The following is a 22795-nucleotide window of genomic DNA, read 5'->3' as shown; positions in this document are numbered from 1 at the left end:
CCAGGGCCTCGTGCTTGCAAGGCAAGTCACTCTACCAACTGAGCTATCTCCCCAGCCCCGTTTCTTAAACTCTTGATCACCTGGTGTATTTGTTGAAAAATATGGCACCTTGGACCAACAGGAGCAATCTCCAAAAGTGGAGCCTGGGACTTTAGCTTTTAAATTGGTGTCCCTGGTGGTTCTTCTGAGGCACGTGTGGCACATGTTTTAGTCCACTAACACTCACCAAAACTTCCTTGTGACCTGCAGCCAACCCGTTCCGATTGCTGTAACTCGGGGGTTAGCCCTCTCACCTTGCTGCTGTTGGTGTGAGCAGATCTGAGTAGAACCACTCCTCATCTTAAGGTTGTTTAGCAGTTGTTCAGAGAATATTACAGTCATTTTCAAGAACTTTAAGACAAATTCTCTTTAAACCAGATAGTGTTTCATTTCTTTGTCATCTTCAGTGTCTTTCTCACTGGCTTTACCTCCTTTGCTGTCAAGCATCGCTTTCGTTTTTCTGCCAAACCTGCTGGAGTTTTTCCTCTGGTGTTTACTTTAAACTCTTCCCTCACCTTTTCAGTCTCTTGAAGCACAAGGTCAACAGTCTTTTTGTTCTTACCAGCCTGACCTTTTAACAGAGTTCATTCCATCTTGAAACTCCTCTGTTGTCAAGTTTCTTCTACCACCTTTGCAATTCCCTTTTTCCTGCTTGGGGGTGGACCTTAGGTTCTGTTCTCAAAGCTGCCCTGTCCTGGCTCATCTCCTTTTATTGGGAAGGTAGTATGGAGTGGTGATAAATGGCAGGTTTGAATCCTGGTTGTGCCCTCACTAGGATACAGGAGTTAGGGTGAATCACTGTACATAATCTGTAACTCAGTTTCTTCAAAAGTAAAATAGAAATGATGATGATATCTACTTCTTAAGGTTGTGAATATTCAGTGCGTATGCAGTATCTGGCATATTGTAGCTACCCATAAAAATACTTGACTTTAAAAAAATCGAAGTATTTTGATATCCCCTCAAATCTGGGAGTCTAATCTTGAGATCTCCAGTCATCAATGACATTTTCCCTATCTCCTTTGTTTATAACATGTGGGCATACAGTGATGAGCAGGTTGTAGGTTGATGGATTTTATCTGTCAGATTAAGTGGAGTTGGTTATTCTGTACTCCATAAGTACATCTGAAGTTCAGGATGTGGTGGGTTAGGCCATCAGTCATGGTGAAACTGAAATCACCCTGGTGGAGTGTATGGAAGGAGAGAAATGGACCTCATAAAATCCTGAGAACCAGGGGCAGAGGAGAGGAACCAGCAAAGAAGTGTCTAGGAAAGGAGTTGTAGAGATCAAACCAGGACCCTGTGTGTGGGTAGGAAGAAATGATCAACTGTTAATTACTGTTGAGAGGTCAAGTGTTATAGTGCCAGGAAAGTGTTCTTGGAAAACAACTTGAGTGTTATTGGCAAAAGCAGTGTCAGTGCTGTGGTGGGGCTGATGTCTGAATGCTTTAAGTTAAGGAGAGATCAGAATGGGGGAAAGTGTAAAACAGTATATGCAGTCTTTTCTGTTTACTAGTTTATTGTCAAGTGAAAATGACAGGTTGCTAGGGTTTTGTGTGTATATGTGTGGTGTTGGGGATTGAATCCAGGGCCTTTGGCATCGGAGTCAAGCACTCTACCACTTAGCTACGTCCTCAGCTCAAGAATGAATTTCTGTTTAAAATTGTCTGTCAGATTGGCAAATTACTAAGGTATGAGTAAATTAACACTTAAGATCCGTATGATGTCACACGGTGCCATCAGGGCAGTCCATTGCTGTAGAATCAAAAATTGTATTAAAATACCATTAGTACTGATATTGGTGATCTTTGTGTGGTGGGAAATCTTCCTTCCTGTTTTTCAGTTTTTGTGAAGACTATACTTTGCGATTTAGATTTTTTGTTTGTTTTCAATGATACGGGAGAATGAACCCAGGAGTGCTCTACCACTGATCTACATCCCCAATCCTTTTTAGTTTGTGATAGGGTCTCAATAAGTTGCCAAGGCAGGCTTTGAACTTGCAATCTAGCTCAATTACCAACTTTTAATTTTAAAAATTCTAAATCCAGGCATGGTGATGCATGCCTGTAATCCCAGGGAGGATGAGGCAGGAGAATGGAAAATTTGAGGCCAGCCTCAGGAATCTCGTGAGACCCTGTCTTAAAATAAAAAGGGATGGGGGTGTTGCTTCGTTATAGAGTGGGTTCAATACCCAGTACCACAAGGAAAAAAAAAGTGCTAACTGAAGAAAGTTGTGGAGCTTTTGTTTCATGTCTTAAATCACCTAGGAAAGACTTGAGCATATTAAAATGCTGAGAAGGAGCCAAGTGGCACAGAAACATTGCAGGTGCATAAAAGAGAGGACAGTCAATGGAGCTGGGGTGCAGAGAAGGGAGGAGGGGGTGGGCTGGGGCACTAGTGGAGAGATTCACTAGCAGAGTTGCAGGTTCAGGTAGGTTCACAGGCGGGGTTTCAGGAAGGAACTGAGACAGGCTGCTTGGAGGAAAGAAAGGAGGTGGGTGGAAGGTGACAGAAGAGCATGCTGAGGATTCAGAACCTGTCTGTGGGGGAGCCTTGACCTGTTGGGGTGCCTGCTAGCCTTAGTCTGAAGGAGTGAGGGCTTTTTGAGCATGATAAGATGGTAATGGTTAGGAAGCCAGGAGGATGGCCAGTTCAGGTGGGTGACTCAGGACCATGTGTCATTGGCAGTTCCTTTATGAACCCTGCATTTCCCTTGTGAAGGATGAGTGTTTGATGTGGGAATGGTGGTCTGGAAAGCACAGGAGAGAAGTCTGCAGGGGAATGGACCATGAAGAGAGATTGGCTACGTTTCTATGAGAATATAGAAAGACTAGCTGTGCAGAGAAACTTACAGATACCAGGGACCAGGAAGGTTAGGCATGGTGGCAATCACAAGGTGGCCATGATAATCATTTGCCACTTGCATGGGTTTTTCTTGCCGTGCAGTCTGTGCCTGCATTGATTGCAGATCTGAGTCCTCTCTGATGGGTGGACATGACAGCATGGGCTTATGGGGAGAGTCACCTGTGGGTTGGGATGCTGATAGTTGGTAGTTGCTTTACTCGCTGCCCTGATGCTCACATGGTTACTACTCCCTGTGTCTCTAGCCCTCATCTTCTTGTACTTTAATGCTAGCATAGCCTGTAGATCAGTCTTCCATTTCTTAAAACAGTCCTCTGTTTTGCTGCTAGTTTTGTTTGAATCTACATCGTGTACAACCATAGAAATGAAAAATTGTACCCCATTTGTGTACAGTGAATCAAAATGCAGTCTGTAAAAATAAAGATTTTAATAATTAAAAAAAGTGGAACAATGTAACTGACTTTTTTTAAGTGTTGAAGAAGTAAAGAGAAAAATTTTTAAAAAGGCTTAATTTGGGGGGAACTTTCTGTTTACAGTATATTTATTACCTTGCTTCCTCTTCTCAAAAAAAAAAAAAAACTATACGCACATGCACACACACTCAGTTTGGGAAAATTTTTTTTTTTTGTTTAAACCCTGTCTTTGTCACATTCATCCTATAGTAACTCATTATATAACTGACCACATAAGACCAAGTATTCAGTCTGTAAGGTCTGGCTCAACCTTCAGTTCCTACTTCCCGCATTCATTATAGACCTTTTAGCCTCCATGCCAGGTTTCTTACTGTCCTCCCAGGAAGATGTCACAGTCATATTTATTCTAACCTTTCTCTTGTGTGTTTCCCATCCCTTTGTTTCTGTTCAAATTTTACCCCCCACGACTCAGCCCATATCCTACTTTCCTAGTCTACTTTCTGTTTCTATTAGTGGCTCTAGCCTTTACTTTTTTTCTTCTCTAACCTATTATATTTGTTGTCTTGTAAAATTGTGCTTACTTACCAACTCTAACTTGTGTGTGTAAATGATAAGCCTACCATGACTAATAATCCTCTCCTTCCCAGGGAAAGATGTCTAGTACTTAAATCTCCATCACACCACCTGTGGAAGCTTGAGGCCTGCTATCCTTCACTTGGATTCTGGGCCCATTTCTTCTTTCCTTCTGAAGGATTCCATTCTTTGATATCAGTCCTCTTTCCCTTCTGCTGGACCATTCCCACCAGTAGTGAAACATTCTCTTAATATCTCCCTTCTTTTAAAAAGCAAACAACCTTGCTTTACCCCACATTTTTCTCTTCTCATTTTCTACTCCCCTTCAGAGCAAAATGTAATGGAGTTGTCTCTACTCCCTTCTCTGCTGTTCAATTTGCTCTATTCTGTTTTATCCCTAATGCTTGGTGAAAATGTTTCCTCTTTGAGGACATCAAGGCCTTTGTTTTCACATCCCTGTGGACACGTGGTGGTCTTTCCTGATTCGCTCAGCACAATCTGCAGTTAACCTCCACAAGCCGCCCTTTTTTGTGGCATTGGGGATCAAACCCAAGACCTCATGGATGCTAGGCATGTGCTGTACCACTGAGCTACATCCCCAGGCCCTGAAGTTAACCTCTTCTTGAAACACTTTCTTCTCTTGGCATCTGTGACATGCCTCTGCCTGGCTTTTCTCTGTCCACTGACTACTCTTTGTCCATCTCTGTAGCCAGTCCTCTCTTTACCTGGATGCTCTCTTTGAGTCGACTATAGTATTCCATTCTTGTCACTAGTCCTTCCCTTCTCATTCCAATCTGTAAACACTGGAGGACCTCAGTACTCTTCTCCTTCTTTTCTAAATGCCAGGGTTTTAAACATTGTATTTAAGGCTAGGGACACCCCTAACTCTTCCTTACATTGCAGACTTATATATACAGCTGCTTGGTGTTTCTATCAGAGCAAGTAATATTTAGTTGTCCATTTACCTATGCTTACCCTCTCCCTCATTCTTCCTCGCTTCTTCCCTTCCTCATTCCTAGTCTTTCACACTAACTAGCACAAGTTGATTATCCCAGAATCTTTTTAAAATTTTTTTTAGTTGTCAATGGACCTTTATTTTACTTATTTATATGTGTTGCTGAGAATCAAACCCTTTGCATCACACATGCAAGGCTATCCCTGAGCTATAACCCCAGCCCTTACCTCTCATCCTTTTTACTCCTTTTTCTGATTTTAACATCCAGTTTGTTAGCAAATAAGTTCTCTCATTTCTACTTCCAGATAATCTTTCTCTGACTGCCACTATCCAGTCTAAGCCACCATGCTACCCATTTGGACTACTGCAGTAGCTTTCTAATTCTCTAATTCTCTCATCCTACCATCCACTCTACCATCAAGTGACCTGTGAAAAATATAGCAGATCATTTCATTCCCCTGTTTCAGTGATTTTTCTTTACACTTAAAATAAAATTCCATCTTCTCATGATGGCTATGTAGAATTTGTTTCTGCCTTTCTCTCCAGGTTTGTCTAGATCGTTTTCCCTTGAGCATACTGCAGACATGTTAACTTCATTTAGGTTCTTGGTCTCATCAAAGTTTGTCTTACCTTAGGACTTTTGTACATGCTTGTTTCTCTGTGTAAACACTCATATAGTTGGTTCCTTCTTATCTATCAGGTCTCTTTTCAAATGTCACTTCCTTGAAGACCTTTTCTAACCATCCTACTTTAAATATGCCCTTTAATATCTGGGGCAGTTGCTCACATCTGTAATTCCAGTGACTCGGTAGGCTGAGACAGGAGGATTGCAAGTTCAAAACCAGCCTCAGCAAAAGTGAGGTGCTAAGCAACTTAGTGAGATACTGTTTCTAGTAAAATACAAAATAGGGCTGGGGATGTGGCTCAGTGGTTGAGTGCCCCTGAATTCAATCCCCAGTACCCCCACCCAAATTGCCCCTAGTTACTCTATTACATTATTTTCATTTACTTTTTTATTTTGATATATTGATTGCCTCTCCCTAATTCATACACATAAACTCTTAAATGTAACTTTTATAAAGACAGAGACTTTCTTATTCTTCTTTACTTCTGTATCTCTGTTTAGCAAAGTGTCTGAAACTTGGTAGGTCCTCAAATATATGTCAAATGAATTATTACTGTTCTTTTTTTAAAATATCTTTTTCAGGGCCTGGGGATATAGCTCAGTTGGTAGAGTGCTTGCCTCACATGTACAAGGCACTGGATTCAATCCCCAGAACCCCCCAAAAAAAAAAAGATTTTTTTTTTTAAGATGTCAATAGACCTTTATTTTATATATATATGGTACTGAGAATCAAACCCAGTGCCTCACATATTAGGCAAGTGCTCTATCACTGAGCCACAACCCCAACCCTATTACTGTTTTTTGTTAAATAATTTTCTCATTGGTCCTATGCACTGAAATATGCTTGCTTATCTCTGTCTAGTTTGAATTCCTGGGATCTCCATAACTGACGATAGCATAACTCCTGGTTGGTGACAGACGTGATGTTTTACCGGTTGCTATCAGTTGCCCGAAGACAAAGAACAAGCCCAGGATGGCAGAACTGGTCCTCCATGAGAAGCAACATGTCAACTGCCGAGGCACAGTCTATCGCCCTTCCTGCCCAGGCCCAGGTTGTTATTTGTGGGGGTGGAATTATGGGCACATCTGTGGCCTATCACCTCTCCAAGATGGGGTGGACAGATATCGTCCTTTTGGAACAGGGCAGGTAAGGATCAAGTGAGACGTGGCTTGTGGTTGTGCTGTACTAATGGTAAGGGACTCCTTCATTTCCTCTCTTCTCCATAATAATGTCCCACCAGTAACTAAGCCAAACGTTCAGTGTCATGAGAAGAATCGAGGTGAAATCGCCTGCACTTTGTTTAGTTATGCTTAATATGTTTGGGTTTTTAGAGAGGTTGTAGATTTCAACAAAACAAGCATCTTAAATGGATTTGTGTAGAGGGTATGGTGGTGCACACCTGTAATCTGTTACTGGGGAGAATGAGACAGGAGGATCACAAGTTGGAGATCAGCTTGGCAAGACCCTGTCTCAGAAATAAATAAATAAAAGAAGGAAGGAAGGAAGGGAGGAAGGAGGGAGGGAGGGAGGGAGAAAGGGAAGAAAAGGCTAGTTATGAGTTTTCTGTAACATTTTAGACTTCAACAAGAATTTGTGCTTGTAAAGTAATGTAAATTGCATTTAAAGAAACAGATATCTTTTAGCTAGATTTTTATTGCTCTCTTCCCCCAAAAGAAATATGCTTTATGAATTTTACTTCATTTTCAGTTATTGCCTTCTTTTAGATGAATTACATATTTTTAGTATTCTGTTTTATCTCTGTGGACTTCTAAGCTCAATCTCTAAATTATTATTGTTATCATCATCATTGTTATTGACAGGTATTACCATGTTGCCCAGACTGCTATTGAATTTGTGTTCCTCTTGCCTTTCTATTATTTTTTAATGATTATAGGTTCAGAATATGTATTCTTTTTTCTTCCTTTTATGGTGCTGGGGATTGAACAGAGGGCCTTGTGCATGGTAGGCAAGTGCTCTGACAGTGAGCTACAACATCTCTAGCAATGTATTTTTTGTTTTGTTTTGTTTTTTAAATTATTTATTTTTTTATTTTTTACAGACTGCATATTGATTCATTGTATACAAATGGGGTACATCATTTAGATTCTATGGTTGTGCATTGTTTGTCTTTTAACAGCATTTTTAAATCATAACACTTACAATTTCAACAGAGAAACATTATAATCCCATGTATTCTTAACTTATTAGTCCATGATGAATTACTATTATACTACTACTTAGTAATGTTGGACATACAACAATGTAATTCTATTTACCTCCTTTTGCCCTTTGTGTTATAGTATATTTTACTTCTATGTACATTATAAATTCCATAATAATTGACATATTTACATTAAATAATAATCTTTTTTAGTAATTTTAATGATTTTTAATTCACTAAAAAGCTGCAAGATCATGACGGAGAACATCCATATCTCTTTTACCCAAGTTCTCCTGTTGTTAACATCCTAACGAACCTGTTGTATTACCTGCTCTGTTCTTTGCAGATAGGTATACAAACACAAATAAAGCCGCAAGAGCGTGTATGTGTGTGTATACATACCTTTTGTAATTAGTATTTTTCTAACCATTTGAGCATAAGTTGCAGACCTGATAACCCAGCACCTCTAAGCATTTCAGGGTGTTTTCAAAAAACAAGTGCACCCTTCTTACATAACCACCATACCTGAATATCAGGAAAATATGAATACAACACTATCAGCAGATTCATAAACCTCACTCAGATTTGGCCAATCATCTCAGTAAGGTTTCTCTTTCTTTTCTGGTCCAGGATTCTGTCCAGGAGCATGTGTTCAGTTGTCATGTCTCTTCTGTCTGGAACAGTTCTCTAGTCCTTCCCTGTTCCTCATGTTCTTGATGTTTTAAAGAGTACAGACCTTTTTTTCTGTGGGATAATTCTCAGTCTAGGTTCAGCTAATGTTTTCTTATTTTTTAGCTAGTGTTTTCTTGTGATCAAACTCGGGTCACACATTTTTTCAAGAACAACTGTATTGCATTCCATACCAGTCATCCTTGTCAAGTACATAAGTCATTGGCCATTAGTCTGTTCACAGAGTTGTTCATCTACCACCACAATGAGGCCATACATTTTTTGGCAAGAAGACCACAGACATGGTGGAATGGTGCCAGGCTTTTTGCAGTGTACCATACCAGCAGGTACATGGCTGGCCTCTACTTCTTGTGGAAATAATCCTGATCATCCAGTTTTGTTAGTGTCCTCTGAACATCTCTATCAGGGTCTTTTTTTTTTTTTTTTTTTTTTTTTTTTTTTGGTGGCACCGGAGCTTGAACCCAGGGCTTCACATAGACTAGGCAAGCACTCTTACCATGAGCTATATCCCCACCTCTTTTTTTTTTTTTTTTCTTTTTTCCAGTGTTTGAGATAAGTATCAATAAATTGCCTAGGCTAGCTTTGAAATTGGAGTAGCTGAGATTACAGATGTGCCCCACCCTTTCCACCCCCTTATAATGGGCCAGTAACTTTTGGGGAGATGTATTCTGAGATTTTTCAGTATCTTAATGTCATACTTCCACCTACGAGGCTTAACTTCCATTGGCAGTTGACTGCATCAACCACCATGATGCTTGCCAAATGGTGAGCTTTCTTTCCTCATTCTTGTACATTTAGTTGGCATTCTACTGTCAGGAAGTTTTTCCTCTATCCCATCTACTTATTTGCTTAAATGCACACACACATATCTGTTTAGACTCAACTTCTATTTTATCCAATAAATTTATTGTACTATTAATAATAGTCCCGTTTATTCTTTTTTAAAAATATTTTTTAGATGTTCATAGACTTTTACTTTATTCATTTATTTATATGTGGTACTCAAAATTGAACCCAGTGCCTCATATATGCTAGGCAAGTGTTCTACCACTGAGCCACAACCCCCACCCCCCTTTTATTCTTAAAAATATCTTATATTTCTAACCTACACTCCAAGGTGAGAGCCTCTATCAGGGCTACTCAAGGAGTTCTGTCTTGGTAGAGATGGAACTCCCACCCCAAGTAGATTTGGTGATCTCCAAAATTTTAAACCAGTCTCATGTCAGCATGTCAGTGGACATTTTTGGTTGTTTCCATCTTTTTTTCTTTTTTTCTTTTTGGCAAGATTTGGGGGGCGGGGCAGTGCTGGGGAATCAAACCTCAGGGACTCTCGAACGTGGTAGACAAGTGAGCTACATCCCCAGCCCTGTTTCCATTTTTTGATATTCCAAACAATATTATAATGAGGAATTTCAAACATATTAACAGATATGTGAGTCTGTCTAATAGCATTTTGCATCCATCCTGCAGGCTGGCTGCTGGCTCTACCAGGTTCTGTGCTGGCATTCTGAGCACTGCCAGGCACTTGACCATTGAGCAGAAGATGGCAGACTATTCAAACAAACTATACCATCAATTAGAGCAAGAAACAGGGATTCAAACAGGTAAGCAGGTAATCTGCCATTCACTGGTCTGTCTCTATATTCTTTTCTTTTTTCTTTTTTGCTCTACACCATCCAAAGTTCCTTCATTCTTCTCCTTCCTACCTCATTATGTATCTTCATTCCCTTATCAGAGAAAACATTTGACCTTTGGTTTTTTTTTTGGGCTTGGCCTATTTCCCTTAGCATGATAGTTTCCAGCTTCATCCATTTACCAGCAAATGCCATAATTTTATTCTTCTTTAATGGCTGAGCGATATTCCATTGTATATATATACCACAGTTTCTTTATCCATTCATCAATTGAAGGGCATCTTGGTTGGTTCCACAACCTAGCTATTGTAAATTGAGCTGCTATGAACATTGATGTGGCTGCATCACTGTAGTATGCTGATTTTAAGTCCTTTGGGTATAAACTGAGGAGTGGGATAGCTGGGTCAAATGGTGGGTCCATGCCAAGTTTTCTGAGGAATCTCCATACTGCTTTCCAGAGTGGCTGCACCAGTTTGTAATGCGATCAGCAGTGTATGAGTATGCCTTTTTCCCCACATCCATGTCAACACATATTATTGCTTGTGTTCTTGATAATAGCCATTCTCATTGGCGTTAGATGAAATCTTAGGGTGGTTTTAATTTGCATTTCTTGAATAACAGGATGGTGAGCATTTTTTCATATATTTGTTGATCACTTGTATATCTTCTGTGAAGTGTCTGTGTAGTTCCTTAACCCATTTATTGATTGGGTTCTTTGTATTTTGGGTGTAAAGTTTAAGTTCTTTATAAACTTTGGAGATGAATGCTGTGTTTGAGGTGTGTGTGGAAAAGATTTTCTCCTACTCTGTAGCTCTCTTTTCACATTATTGATTGTTTCCTGAGCTGAGAAAAAGCTTTTTAGTTTGAATCCATCCCATTTATTGATTCTTGCTTTTATTTCTTGCACTATGGGGGTCTTGTTAAAGTAGTCTGGTCCAATGCCAACATGATGGAGATTTGGGCCTTCTATTTGGTGAAGAGTCTCAGGTCTAATTCCTAGATCTTTAATCCACTTTGAGTTGAGTTTAGTACAGGGTGAGAGATAGGGGTTTAATTTCATTTTACTGCATATGGATTTCCAGTTTTCCCAGCATCATTTGTTGAAGAGGCTATCTTTTCTCCATTGTATGTTTTTGGCACCTTTGTCTAATATGAGATAACTGTACTTATGTGGGTATGTCTCTGTGTCTTCTATCCTGTACCATTGGTCTACCTGTCTATTTTGGTGCTAATACCATGCCGTTTTTTGTTACTATTGCTTTATAGTAGAGTTTAACTTCTGGTATTTTGATACCTCCTGCATCACTCTTCCTGGCCAGGATTACTTTGACTATTCTGGGTCTTTTGTTCTTCCAGGTGAATTTCATGATTACTTTCTCTTTCTTTGAGAAATGTCATTGGGATTTTAATCGGAATTATGTTAAATCTATATAGTGCCTTTGGAAATATGGTCATTTTGATAATATTAATTCTGCCTATCCAAGAACACGGGAGATCTTTCCATCTTCTAAGGTCTTCTTCAATTTCTTTCTTTAGTGTTTCGTAGTTTTCATTGTAGAAATCTTTCACTTCTTTGGTTAGATTGATTTTCAAGTTTTTTTTTTTTTTTTTTTTTGAGGCTTTTGAGGAACAGAGTTGTTTTCCTCACTTCCTTTTCAGATGTTTCATGGCTTATGAATAAAAATGCTTTAGATTTATGTATGTTGATTTTATAACCTGCTATTTTGCTGAATTCATTGATGAGGTCTAGAAATTTTCTGGTAGAGTTTTTTGGATCCTCTAAATATAGAATCATGTCATCAACAGATAGTGGCAGCTGGAGTTCTTTTCCTATTCGTATTCCTTTCTTTGGTCTGTCTAATTGCTCTGGTTTGTATTACAAGGATGATGTTGAATAGAAGTGGTGAAAGAGGGCATCCCTGTCTTGTTCCAGTTTTTTTTTTTTTTTTTTTTTGTGGTGCTGAGGATTTGAACCCAGGGCCTTGTGCTTATGAGGCAAGCACTCTACCAACTGAGCTATATCCCCAGCCCCTTGTTCCAGTTTTTAAATGAAATACTTTCAGTTTTTCTCCATTAAGAATGATGTTGGCCATGGGCTTAGCATAAATAGCCTTTACAATGTTCAGGTATGTTCCTACTATCCCTATTTTTTCTAGTGTTTTGATTATGAAGGGGTGTTGTATTTTGTCAAACACTTTCTCGGTATCTTTTGAGGTAATCATATAAGTCTTAACCTTAAGTCTATTGATGTGATGAATTACATTTATTGATTTCCGGATGTTGAACCAAGCTTGCATCCCCAGGATGACCCCTCTTGATCATGGTGCACTATCTTCTTAATATGTTTTTGTATGCGATTTGCCAGAATTTTGTTAAGAATTTTTGTATCTATATTCATCAGAGATATCAGTCTAAAATTTTCTTTCCTTGATGTGTCTTTGTCTGGTTTTGGTATCAGAGTGATACGAGCTTCATAGAATGAGTTTGAAAAGGTTCCCTCCTTTTCTATTTCCTGCAATACTTTGAGGACTATTGGAATGAGTTCTTCTTTGAAGGTCTTGTAGAACTCAGCTGAGAATCCGTCTGGTCCTGGACTTTTCTTGGATGGTAGGCTTTTGATGGCTTCTTCTGTTTTGTTGCTTGAAATTGATCTGTTTAAATTGTGTATGTCCTCCTGGTTCAGTTTGGGAGGATCATCTAGAAATTTGTCGATGTTTTCAATATTTTCTGTTTTGTTGGAGTATAGATTTTCAAAGTAGCTTCTCATTGTGTTATGTATTTCATTGGTGTCTATTGTGATATACTTTTCATCACAAATTTTAGTAATTTGTTTCCTCTCTCCTTCTCTTTGTTAATGTGGCTAAGGATTTATCTATTTTGTTTACTTTTTCAAAGAACCAACTTTTTGTTTTGTCAATATTTTTTTTTTTTTTTTTTGCGGTGCTGGGGATTGAACCCCAGGCCTTGTGCATATGAGGCAAACACTCTACCAACTGAGCTATCTCCCCAGCCCTGTTTTGTCAATATTTTAAATTGTTTTTTGTTTCAATTTCTTTGATTTCAGTTCTGATATTAATTATTTCCTGTCTTCTACTTTTGGTGGTGTTCTGTTCTTTTTCTAGAACTTTGAGGTGTAATGTTAGGTCATTTAGTTGTTGACTTTTTATTCTTTTCTTGAATGTACTCCATGCAATGAATTTTCCTCTTAGTACTGCTTTCATAGTGTCCCAGAGATTTTGAGATTTTGATATGTTGTATCATCATTCTTTTTTTTTTGCGGTGCTAGGGACTTGAACCCAGGGCCTTGTACTTGCAAGGTAAGCACTCAACCAACTGAGCTATATCCCCAGCCCTATGTATCATCATTCTTATTTACCTCTAAGAATTTTTTTGATTCTCCTCCCTGATGTTTTCTGTTATCCATGCTTCATTCAGTAGCATATTATTTAATCTCCAGGTGTTGGAGTAATTTCTGTTTTTTATTTTGTCATTGATTTCTCATTTCATTCCATTATGCTCTGATAGAACACAAGGTAGTATATATTTTTTTGCATTTACCAAGGGCTGCTTTGAGGTATAACATATGGTCTATTTTAAAGAAGCATCTGTGTGCTGCTGAGAAGAAAGTGTATTCGTTTGTTGATGGATGGAATATTCTATATGTGTCTATTAAGTCTAACTTATTGATTGTGTTATTGAGTTCTATAGTTTCTTCGTTTAGTTGTTGTTTGGAATATCTATCCAGTGGTGATAGTGGTGTGTTAAAGTCACCCAGAATTATTGTATTGTGGTCTGTTTGATTCCTGGGATTGAGAAGGATTTGTTTAATGTAGATGGACGTGCCCTTGTTTGGGGTATAAATATTTATGATTGTTATGTCTTCCTGATTTATGTTTCCTTAAGCAGTATGAAATGTCTTTCTTTATCCTTTCTAATTTTGGCATGAAGCCCACTTTATCTGATATAAGGATGGAAATCCCTACTTTTTTACTGTGTCCATGTGTGTGGTAGGTTTTTCCCCATCTTTTCACCTTTAGTCTGTGAATGTCCTTTTCTATGAGATGAGTCTCTTGAAGGCAGAATATTGTTGCATCTTTCTTTAATCCAATCTGCCAGTCTATGTCTTTTGATTGATGAGTTTAGGCCATTAACATTCAGGGTTATTATTGAGATGTGATTTGTATTCCCAGTTATTTGGGCTTAATTTTGGTTTTTAACTTGACTTGGTTTCTCCTTTGATTGGTTTTTTCTTTAAGGTAGTTCCTCCCTTTGCTGACCTACATCGTTGATTTTCTTTTCTTCCTCATGGAATATTTTGCTGAGAATGTTCTGTAGTGCAGGCTTTCTATTTGTAAATTCTTTTAACTTTTGTTTATCATGGAAGGATTTATTTTGTCTTCAGATCTGAAGGTTAATTTTGCTGGGTATAGGATTCTTGGTTGGCAACCATGTTCTTTCAGAACTTGGAATATGTTGTTCCAGGCCCTTCTAGCTTTTAGGGTCTGGGATGAGAAATCTGTTGATATCCATATTGGTTTCTCCCTATATGTAATCTGATGCTTTTCTCTCGCAGCCTTCAAAAATCCTATCTTTATTTTGTATGTTAGGCATTTTCATTATAATGTGCCTTGGTGTGGATCTGTTGTAATTTTGTGCATTTGGTATTCTGTAAGCCTCTTGTAGTTGATTTTCCATTTCATTCTTCAGGCTTGGGAAATTTTCTGATATTATTTCCTTGAATAGGTTGTTCATTCCTTGGTTTGTATCTCTGTGCCTTCCTTAATCCTGATAATTCTTAAATTTGGTCTTTTCACAATGTCCCATAGTTCTTGGAGGTTTCATTCATAATTTCTTACCATCTTCTCTGTTTGAGCAACTTTATTTTCAAGATTAAATATTTTATTTTCATTGTCTGAGGTTCAATCTTCCAAGTGATCTAGTCTGTTGGTGATGCTTTTCATTGAGTTTTTTATTTGGTTTATTGCTTCCTTCATTTCAAGGATTTCTGTTTGGGTTTTTTTTTGAGAATCTCTATCTCTTTGTTGAAATGATCTTTTGCTTCCTTCAGTCGTTCTTTCAACTGCTTATTGGAGTGATCATTCATTGCCTATAATTGCTCTATTATCTCATCCTTTGCTTCACGAATCATTTTAATTATGTATGTTCTGAACTCTTTTTCTGACATTTCTTCTACCATACTGTCACTGAATTCTATTAATATAGAATCTAGGTTTGTTTGGATCATTTTCTTACCGTGTTTTTTCATGTTGTTCACATATCTTTCCCTCTAGCAGTGCAGATCTGCGGTATTGCAGTTTCTGCCCTATAGGCTTATAGTGACCCTATAGGTTTACAAAACCTCTTCTTTAAGGGGAAGATCAATATTAGCAGTACCCAGTACAAACAATATGCAACCCTGAACCAAATAGCCCCTTGTGAAGACATTAACAATATTGTCATAATAAACAGAGAGGTTGAGTTCAATTATTATCTACAATATAACAAATAGATTTGCAATTAGGTCTGCAGTTTCTAATGGAGGACAAAGAGGATGGGGAAGGGTGTAGGATATAACTGTTAATGGGATAAGAAAAGAGTACATAGAAGTTCTAGATCATAGAAAGAGTGAAAGTGTAATCAAAAGAAGTTGGTTGTTATAGCATGAGGAAAGGGAGAAAGGAACTCTGAGGAAACAGGTAAACCAAAGGAAAATATAGCAAGAAAAGTAAAGAAATAAAAAAATTAAAAATTTTCAAAAAGAAGAAAAAAAAAAAAAAAGAAAAAGAAATATACACTATAACAGTCATCTAGTACTCAAACCTCCCAGTCTTCAGTAGCCTGATGCATGAGAGGTACCTGACAATGAGCTTCCAGTCTCCAGCAGGCGTCTCAGAATGGGATTTGCCCCACCTAAAGATGGGAGCTTCTGCTTCCAGGATAATCCAAGATGACTGCACTGGCTTCCAAATGTGTTGTCAAATGGGGAGTTGCACCTAGGGGCATGGGCGTGGTCGGTGGCGGGGAGGACCTGGAAGTGCGGTGTGGTTGGTCTGGTTGAGGGGTCCTGGAGACAGGATGTGGTCACTCTGGCTAGGGGTCCTGCAGGTCCTGATTTTTATCTCAAAATGGTAGCAACCATGTGTAACCAAACCTGTGGGTACTGTGACAGTGGACTTCCAGGCAACAGCAGGCAGCTGGCGCTCCATTGGCAGCCTTCAGTTGGTCTGTAGGCTACCAGTGGACGATCAGCAGGTGGACCTCAGGTGGTGGGTGATGAGTAGGTGAAAGGCAGGCCAGGGGCAGGCAAAAGGCAGGCAAACAGGCAAATGATGAATGATAGGTCGCCAGAGTGCTGTCTCCTGATTCTTACTAAGTACTTACTATATTTGGTCCTATGTCAGATTTGCCTGGTGATTTGGTAATTAACACTAGGGTTTTCAGTCCACACTCTGCCACCAGCTAGAGTGTTACCATGGGCAAGTCACATAACTTGTTGAGTTGCCTTTATTTCTTATCTATAAAATGAGGGGATTTAGTCAGTATTCCAGATCCTTTTCAGGTCCTGTACTTCTACGTGTGTGTGTGCTTGTGTTGGGGATTGAACCCAGAATCTCCAGATTCCACAATTCATGTCATTGTATAAAACTTTTTAGGGCCATTTTCTATATATTTCCCTCATTTAAGTATTTTAAGTGGCAAAACTTGGCTTCTAAATAAAGCAGAAGAGAAAGAACTTAAGTTCAGGTGCTTGATAGTTAAATCATAGTTTAACCCATTGAACTTCATCAGTTACTGTTATAAAGCCTAGACATATATCTTCTTATCTGTGTAATGAGGGAGAAAGGGACCCATGGAATTGTGGACTATACAGTACTAGAATAAGTAGGAACTGTTTGCTAATAAGTAAGAGTAGGAATGCTAATCAACACTATGATCCTGTTTGATAACAAGGTAGGAAGAGGGTCTGTCAGTTTGTTGTAAGTTAACCAGAAGCTCAGAGTTGAACCCAGTCTTGGTGGCTAATGAAACACTTTGCCATGCTTGGCTCACCCTACTCCCCGCCCTGTTGTGACATCGCCAGACCTCCTGTTGTGCCTTTAACTTGGCCACGCTTCTTTGAGATGAGTGCTCTGGACTGAACTTGGTAAAAGTGGTTCTGCTGTGTTGTCTGTAGCTTTTAGTGAAGAAGGTGCCTTCTGCATACAGAGCAGAGTGGGAAAACAGTGCCTTTTGGCTGGATTGATTGAATTTGATGGTAGCAAGGTGCTTTGACTCAAGAATTAACCAGGGACTGAGTCTGAAGAGGGTCCCCAGAATAGGCCAGAGATGGAGCAGCCTACTCTGGTGCACTGGTTCAGTTATTAGTGTTTTGCTGAGCTTTGCATCACTAAGTTGGTTAGCTTTTAGAGGAATCATGGTCAGGGTCCTGTTTTGTATAAGGAAAGTTAGCCTGTCACAGTGTAGATCCCCTTCTTTGATCTGACTTGTCTTTGATGCTTGTGAGGGAATGGTGATGGGGAACAGTGAGGAAGTCAGGTAAGGGGACTGCCTGAAATCTATCACCCCATGTAGCATACTAGTGATGCAGTGAAAGACAACTTGGGGGCTTCAACAATGGAGTTTTCTGTTAGCTCTTAACCATGGTAATTGTTACTGCTTTTGAATCATTAAGTAAAGATGAAGCAACATATGTATAATCTAGATTTAAGAAGAATATTATATGCTAATCCTCTGAAAAATAATCCATCCAGATGAGGTGTTTGTTAACTAATTTCTTTTCTTTTTTTTTTTTGGTACTAGGGATGAACCCAGGTGTACTTTACCACTGAACTATATACATAACCCTTTTTATTTTTTATTTTGAGAGAGGGTCTCACCACGTTGCTAAGGTCCTCACTAAGTGCTGGGACTGGCCTCAAACTTGCAATCCTCCTAACAGGTGTGCACCACTGCACCTGGCATGTTAACTAATTTTTTTTTTAGGGATGGATTTTTTTTAATGGCTTATGATGATAATTATAAACTACTAGCAGGTTTAGCTCTCTAAGAAAATGTTCAATTAGGACTAAATCACACAGAGCAGTAGTGATTCTCAAACAGTTGCCTAATAACAAAATTTTATTATTTTGTTATTGTTGAATTATTCATAACACTATATTATTGTTATCAAGTATGTGAACATCAGTAAACCATCATGTCATCATATATCATCAACATCAATGAGTGCTATAATCAAGTGGCTTATTAGTATATTGCAGTACACTACTACAAAACTAGTCATAAGTTTAACATATTCAATATAACAATAATGTTTTACTTTTTGCATGCATGTATCTTTCAGTTAAGTATCCCAGTTGATATACATTCCAAATAGCTTTTAGATAATCAGGTCTGACATTTTTATATTGAAGGTAATAAGCATGCTCCCATACATCAGTTCCCAGCAGTGGAATAAGACCTGTTTTTCCTTGCAGTGAATCCTGATTAGAATAGGTAGCAATCTGCAAACATCTCTGCTCCTTATTGAAACTGAGCCACCCCCAACCTTAGCCCTGGATATCAACAGAGATAGCCGTCAGCTTCTCCTTAAACTCGTCTAAGGAATCAAGTCATGTTTGATGACTTCTAGCAACTCTCCTTAAGGTACTTTACCACCATTAGGACTCAAATTTGTCCAGAAAATGGTGTGACTGATAGGACCTCCACCATTGAACTTCAGCACAGGTTGAAGGGCTACCTGAGTTGTAACATCTCCCTTGGCCAGAGCCTTCAGGTACTTCTCCTTGGTGGCATTCAGGTTGTCCACGTAGGCCGCAAGTGGTGCTTGCTGAGTTGCAGCTGCATGATCTTTGCGGTGATGTGTGGCTCTAGGGTGTTATAGTCGTAGGGCAGTTCAGAGAGGCTGTGCTTCTGTGGGCAGACCAGAGCCCCAGGGCCAGGACCAGCCTCCAGCCCACTCTGCACCCCGCCCTACGTAACACAGCACTTGCTGCCTGCTGCAGCTGCCTCAAAACCTCTTGCAGACACAGGTGAGCTAGCATCACCGGTGGTGTCCCAGGCCCTGCCCGCAAGGACAGCCTTTGTCTGGGCCCCGCCCCTCTGGCTGCGCCCACCACAGGAGCGATGGGGGGCGCAGGTGGGGGTGGTGGACGCAGGGCAGCCCTAGGCCTGTTCTGCACGGGCCTCACATCCTGAACCCAAGGAACTGGGAAAAGGGGCTGCAAGCTTGCCCTCAGTCAAGGCCGCCCTGCTCATGTTAACTAATTTTTCATCTGAAATTCTGGATCACTCCAGGATTCCTCAGTTCCTTTTTTTTTTTTTTTTTTTAATACTGGAGATCAAACTCAGGGGCACTCAACCACTGAGCCACATCCCCAGCCCTTTTTTGTATTTTATTTAGAGACAAGGTCTCACTGAGTTGCTGAGGCTGGCTTTGATCCTCCTGTCTCAACCTCCCTAGCCGCTGGAATTACAGGCATGTGCCAACCCGCGCCCAGCTGAACTCAATTCTTGATATGCTGAATATGTTTCTGAAGTCCTTCCATTTGCATGTGATATAATTTTGTCAAGTAAGTGGAACAAACCAAATTATCTAAAAGTTATTTCTTGAAAGTATCCCATATACTATTTGATCTTATAAGGAAGGGCTATACTTTTAGAAATAAACCTAAGTACAGGAATATTAAACCAGCTTTTCAGTTAGTGAAATATTGATTTAAAAATTATTTAGCAGATAAACTTTAAAAATTTTAAACACATAAGTTATATGCTTATAATAAATGTGAACAATACAGACATAATATAGAAAGTGGAAACTTCTCTCTGTACTGAATACCTACGAAGAGGCTACCATCCTATTTAATTTGTACTCCTTTTTAAAATGTATAAGTATTTTTTAAAACCAAAATGTATTAAGCATGGTTTTAGACCTCATTTTTTCCACTTATATTTTGTTAAAAAAAATGTACATACAAAGATGATTACAATATCATTTAATTGCAAACATAGGACTGCAGAGTTATTTGCAGATTGGTTAAGTGGTACAACACCCAAGGCACTACTAGGTAGGCCAAAAAGAATGAAGGACATGTCTATGAACTGCTATGGAGTGATTTCTGGGATACATTGTTAAATGAGAAAAATAAAATATTGCAGGGTGGGCTGGGAATGCAGCTCAGTGGTTGCCTAGCATGCATGAGGCCCTGGGTTTCATCTCCACCTCCCCACAAAGAAAAAGTATCTGCCTGCTTTTCCAAAGTAAAAATATTAAAAGGATAAAGCAGAAGTTACTGTGAGACTGGTTGCCTTCAGAGGGTAAATGGGAAGTAGAGTGCAAGCGTTGGGGCCAGTAGCCATAGTGACACATGTAAGTTTTTCTTTCTTTTTTTAAGCTAGGGATTAAATCCAGGACCACCTTCATACTAAGCGGGTGCTCTACCACTGAGCTACATCCCCAGTCCTTTCTATTTTATTTTTGAGACAGAGTTGTAGTTGCCCAAACTGCCTTCAAACTTGTGATCCTCCTCTTGCCTCAGCCCGTTAACATTTTACATAATTAAATATAAATCAAATTCTTGAAGAATGCGATATGGAAGGGAATAACTAGAGGAGCTCTGTGGTGTTGAGTTTAAAAAGACATTATTACCTGAAAGGAATCAGAGCTTCTTGATTCCTGGCTAGGGCTAGGAAGGTACAAAGTAATGAGGTTTGAACATCTTTTTCTGCCAGAAAGTAAAGAAGCTGTCCCTAAGTGATGTGGACATGTCAAAAGTACATAAGAGCCAACTTGAAGGAACTCCTACAACCAGATCTAGGGTAACTAGAGCAAGGGGACAAAAACAGAGCAATGGATTATAATCCATTGCCCAAAATGGAATCCATGAGTCCATAGTGATAAAATAAGTAAAAATTAAATTAGGAAGAAGGAAAAATTAACTTAGGAATGCCAATTAATAAATGTAAAGGAATGATGGAATTAGAACTTGCTATTTAACCTCCAACAGAGTAATGTTAATTTCAGATAAGAATTACCAATGAATTCTGTAAGTATTGGGTGAAAATGTGAGGCAGAAACAGGATATTTAAATAGTTTAAAAGTAATCTTGCAAATTACTTATTAATGACAAAGAGAAAATAGTAACTTTATAGAGGATAAACTTGGCAGACACCACCTTAATCCAATAGTGGAACAAACAGTTATCACAGAAGGAAGCAGCATCTCTTCTGTGCCATTCCTGCAAACAAAAAGAATAACCTGAATGCATGAGACTGTTGAGATAAGCCCATGTTGTGAAATGACCTGTACCCTTCAGAAATGTCAAGGCCAGGGAAGACAAAGAATGAGGAACTGTTCCAGATTGAAGAAGACCAAAAAGACAAGAGTACTAAATGGAGTGTCTGATCCTAGACTGATCCTGGACTGGGGGCACAAAACTATTAAGTACATCATTAGGATAACCAATGAAATCTGAATGTAGTCCATGGACTAGATAATAATATTGTATCAGTGTTAAATTTCCTGATTTTGATAATTGCACCGTGATTCTCTAAAGGAACATTTTTGTTCTTGTGAAATGCACAATAAAGTAGTTAGGAATAAGGGTACAGTGTCTACAGCTCCCTCATATGGTCCAGAAAAAGGTGCATGTGTGTAGAAAGAGAAAATATAAATGATAAAGCAAATTGGGTAAAACGCAGTTGCTGAATCTGAGTAAAAGGTATTAGGAACTGTTTGTATTGGTGTCCAAATTTTCTCAGTTTGAAACCCTAATGAAAAGTTACCCACTCCCCACCCAAAACAAAAGAAAAATATCCAAGGAACTTGTAAAAAGTGCTGTTGCAGGTACCCCGTTTTCAAAGTCTGATTCAATTTATTGGTCTGGGGTGGGGCCTTGACAGGGGTAATGTTTGAAATTGCTCAGCTGACATGTGCCCAGGCTTGAGAACCATCACATATTGGGAGTACCTGTGTCTTGGCCTCACCTCACAAACACTGAATTGGAATCTTGGAGTGAGGCCCAGGCTCAGGTCATATTTAAAAACTTCTCACAGCCGGACGTGGTGATAAATGCCTGGAGTTCCACCTACTCAGGAGATTGAGGCAGAATGATGGCAAGTTTGAGGTCAGCCTGGACAATTTAGTGAGACCCTGTCTCAAAAAAAAGGGGGGGGGGTGCGGAATGTAGCTCAGAGGTGTAGCATTCCTGGGTTCAATCCCCAGTACTGTCAAAAAACAACCAAAAAAAAAAAAAAAAAAAAAAAAAAAAAACCCTACCACTGTCTCAGGTGATTCTAATATGTAATGTGCAGCCAGGACTGAGAACCACTGAGTTCTATCAAACTGAAATTTAACTGACAAGTTATGGTCTTCACCTGTAAGAATAGTCCCCCACGTAGCCAAATATATTGATATGTTTTTAAAGTTAGCAAATAACTGCCCATGAACTTTTCTGTCTATTCAGATCCTACTTACTCTTAAAAATCCCAATGTATCATTACTTTATGAAGTGTCTATTCCAGAATATTCAACCTTCCTAGATCTCATCTCTTTCCAAAATTTTATATTGTATTTTGTTAGTACTTTTTATTTAACAATTCATCATATACTGTCTGCACCATATTTTATGTCTGAAATGGTTCTCTTATTTCCTCAAATACAGTAACTTTTTTTTTTTTTTTAATACCAGAGATTGAACCCAGGGGCATTTAACCATTGAGCCACATCCCCAGCCCTTTTTTATTTTGAGACAGGGTCTTGCTGAGTTTCTCAGGGCCTCAGTAAGTTTCTGAGGCTGGCCTTGGATTTCTGATCTTCCTGCTTCAGCCTCCCAAGCCACTGGGAT

General features: G+C 39.1%; 1 protein-coding gene and 1 pseudogene across 2 annotated transcripts in view; one reads left to right on the top strand and one right to left on the bottom strand.

Annotated features, from left to right (window-relative positions):
* Pdpr (pyruvate dehydrogenase phosphatase regulatory subunit) overlaps positions 1-22795 on the top strand; it is a 55262-nt gene that overhangs the window by 750 nt on the left and 31717 nt on the right. For both annotated transcript variants that reach the window (XM_047529677.1, XM_047529678.1), the window contains exons 2-3: positions 6330-6614; positions 9790-9923. In XM_047529677.1, coding sequence (XP_047385633.1) covers positions 6391-6614; positions 9790-9923 — 358 coding nt within the window. In that variant the 5' untranslated portion in view covers positions 6330-6390. The remainder of the gene's footprint in view (positions 1-6329; positions 6615-9789; positions 9924-22795) is intronic.
* The window catches only part of LOC124967411 (superoxide dismutase [Mn], mitochondrial-like), a 31154-nt pseudogene continuing 26429 nt past the window's right edge, over positions 18071-22795 (bottom strand).

This window comes from Sciurus carolinensis, chromosome 16 (genome assembly GCF_902686445.1).
Source record: "Sciurus carolinensis chromosome 16, mSciCar1.2, whole genome shotgun sequence".
Lineage (NCBI taxonomy): Eukaryota > Metazoa > Chordata > Mammalia > Rodentia > Sciuridae > Sciurus > Sciurus carolinensis.
This window is presented reverse-complemented; position numbering and strand designations above follow the sequence as displayed.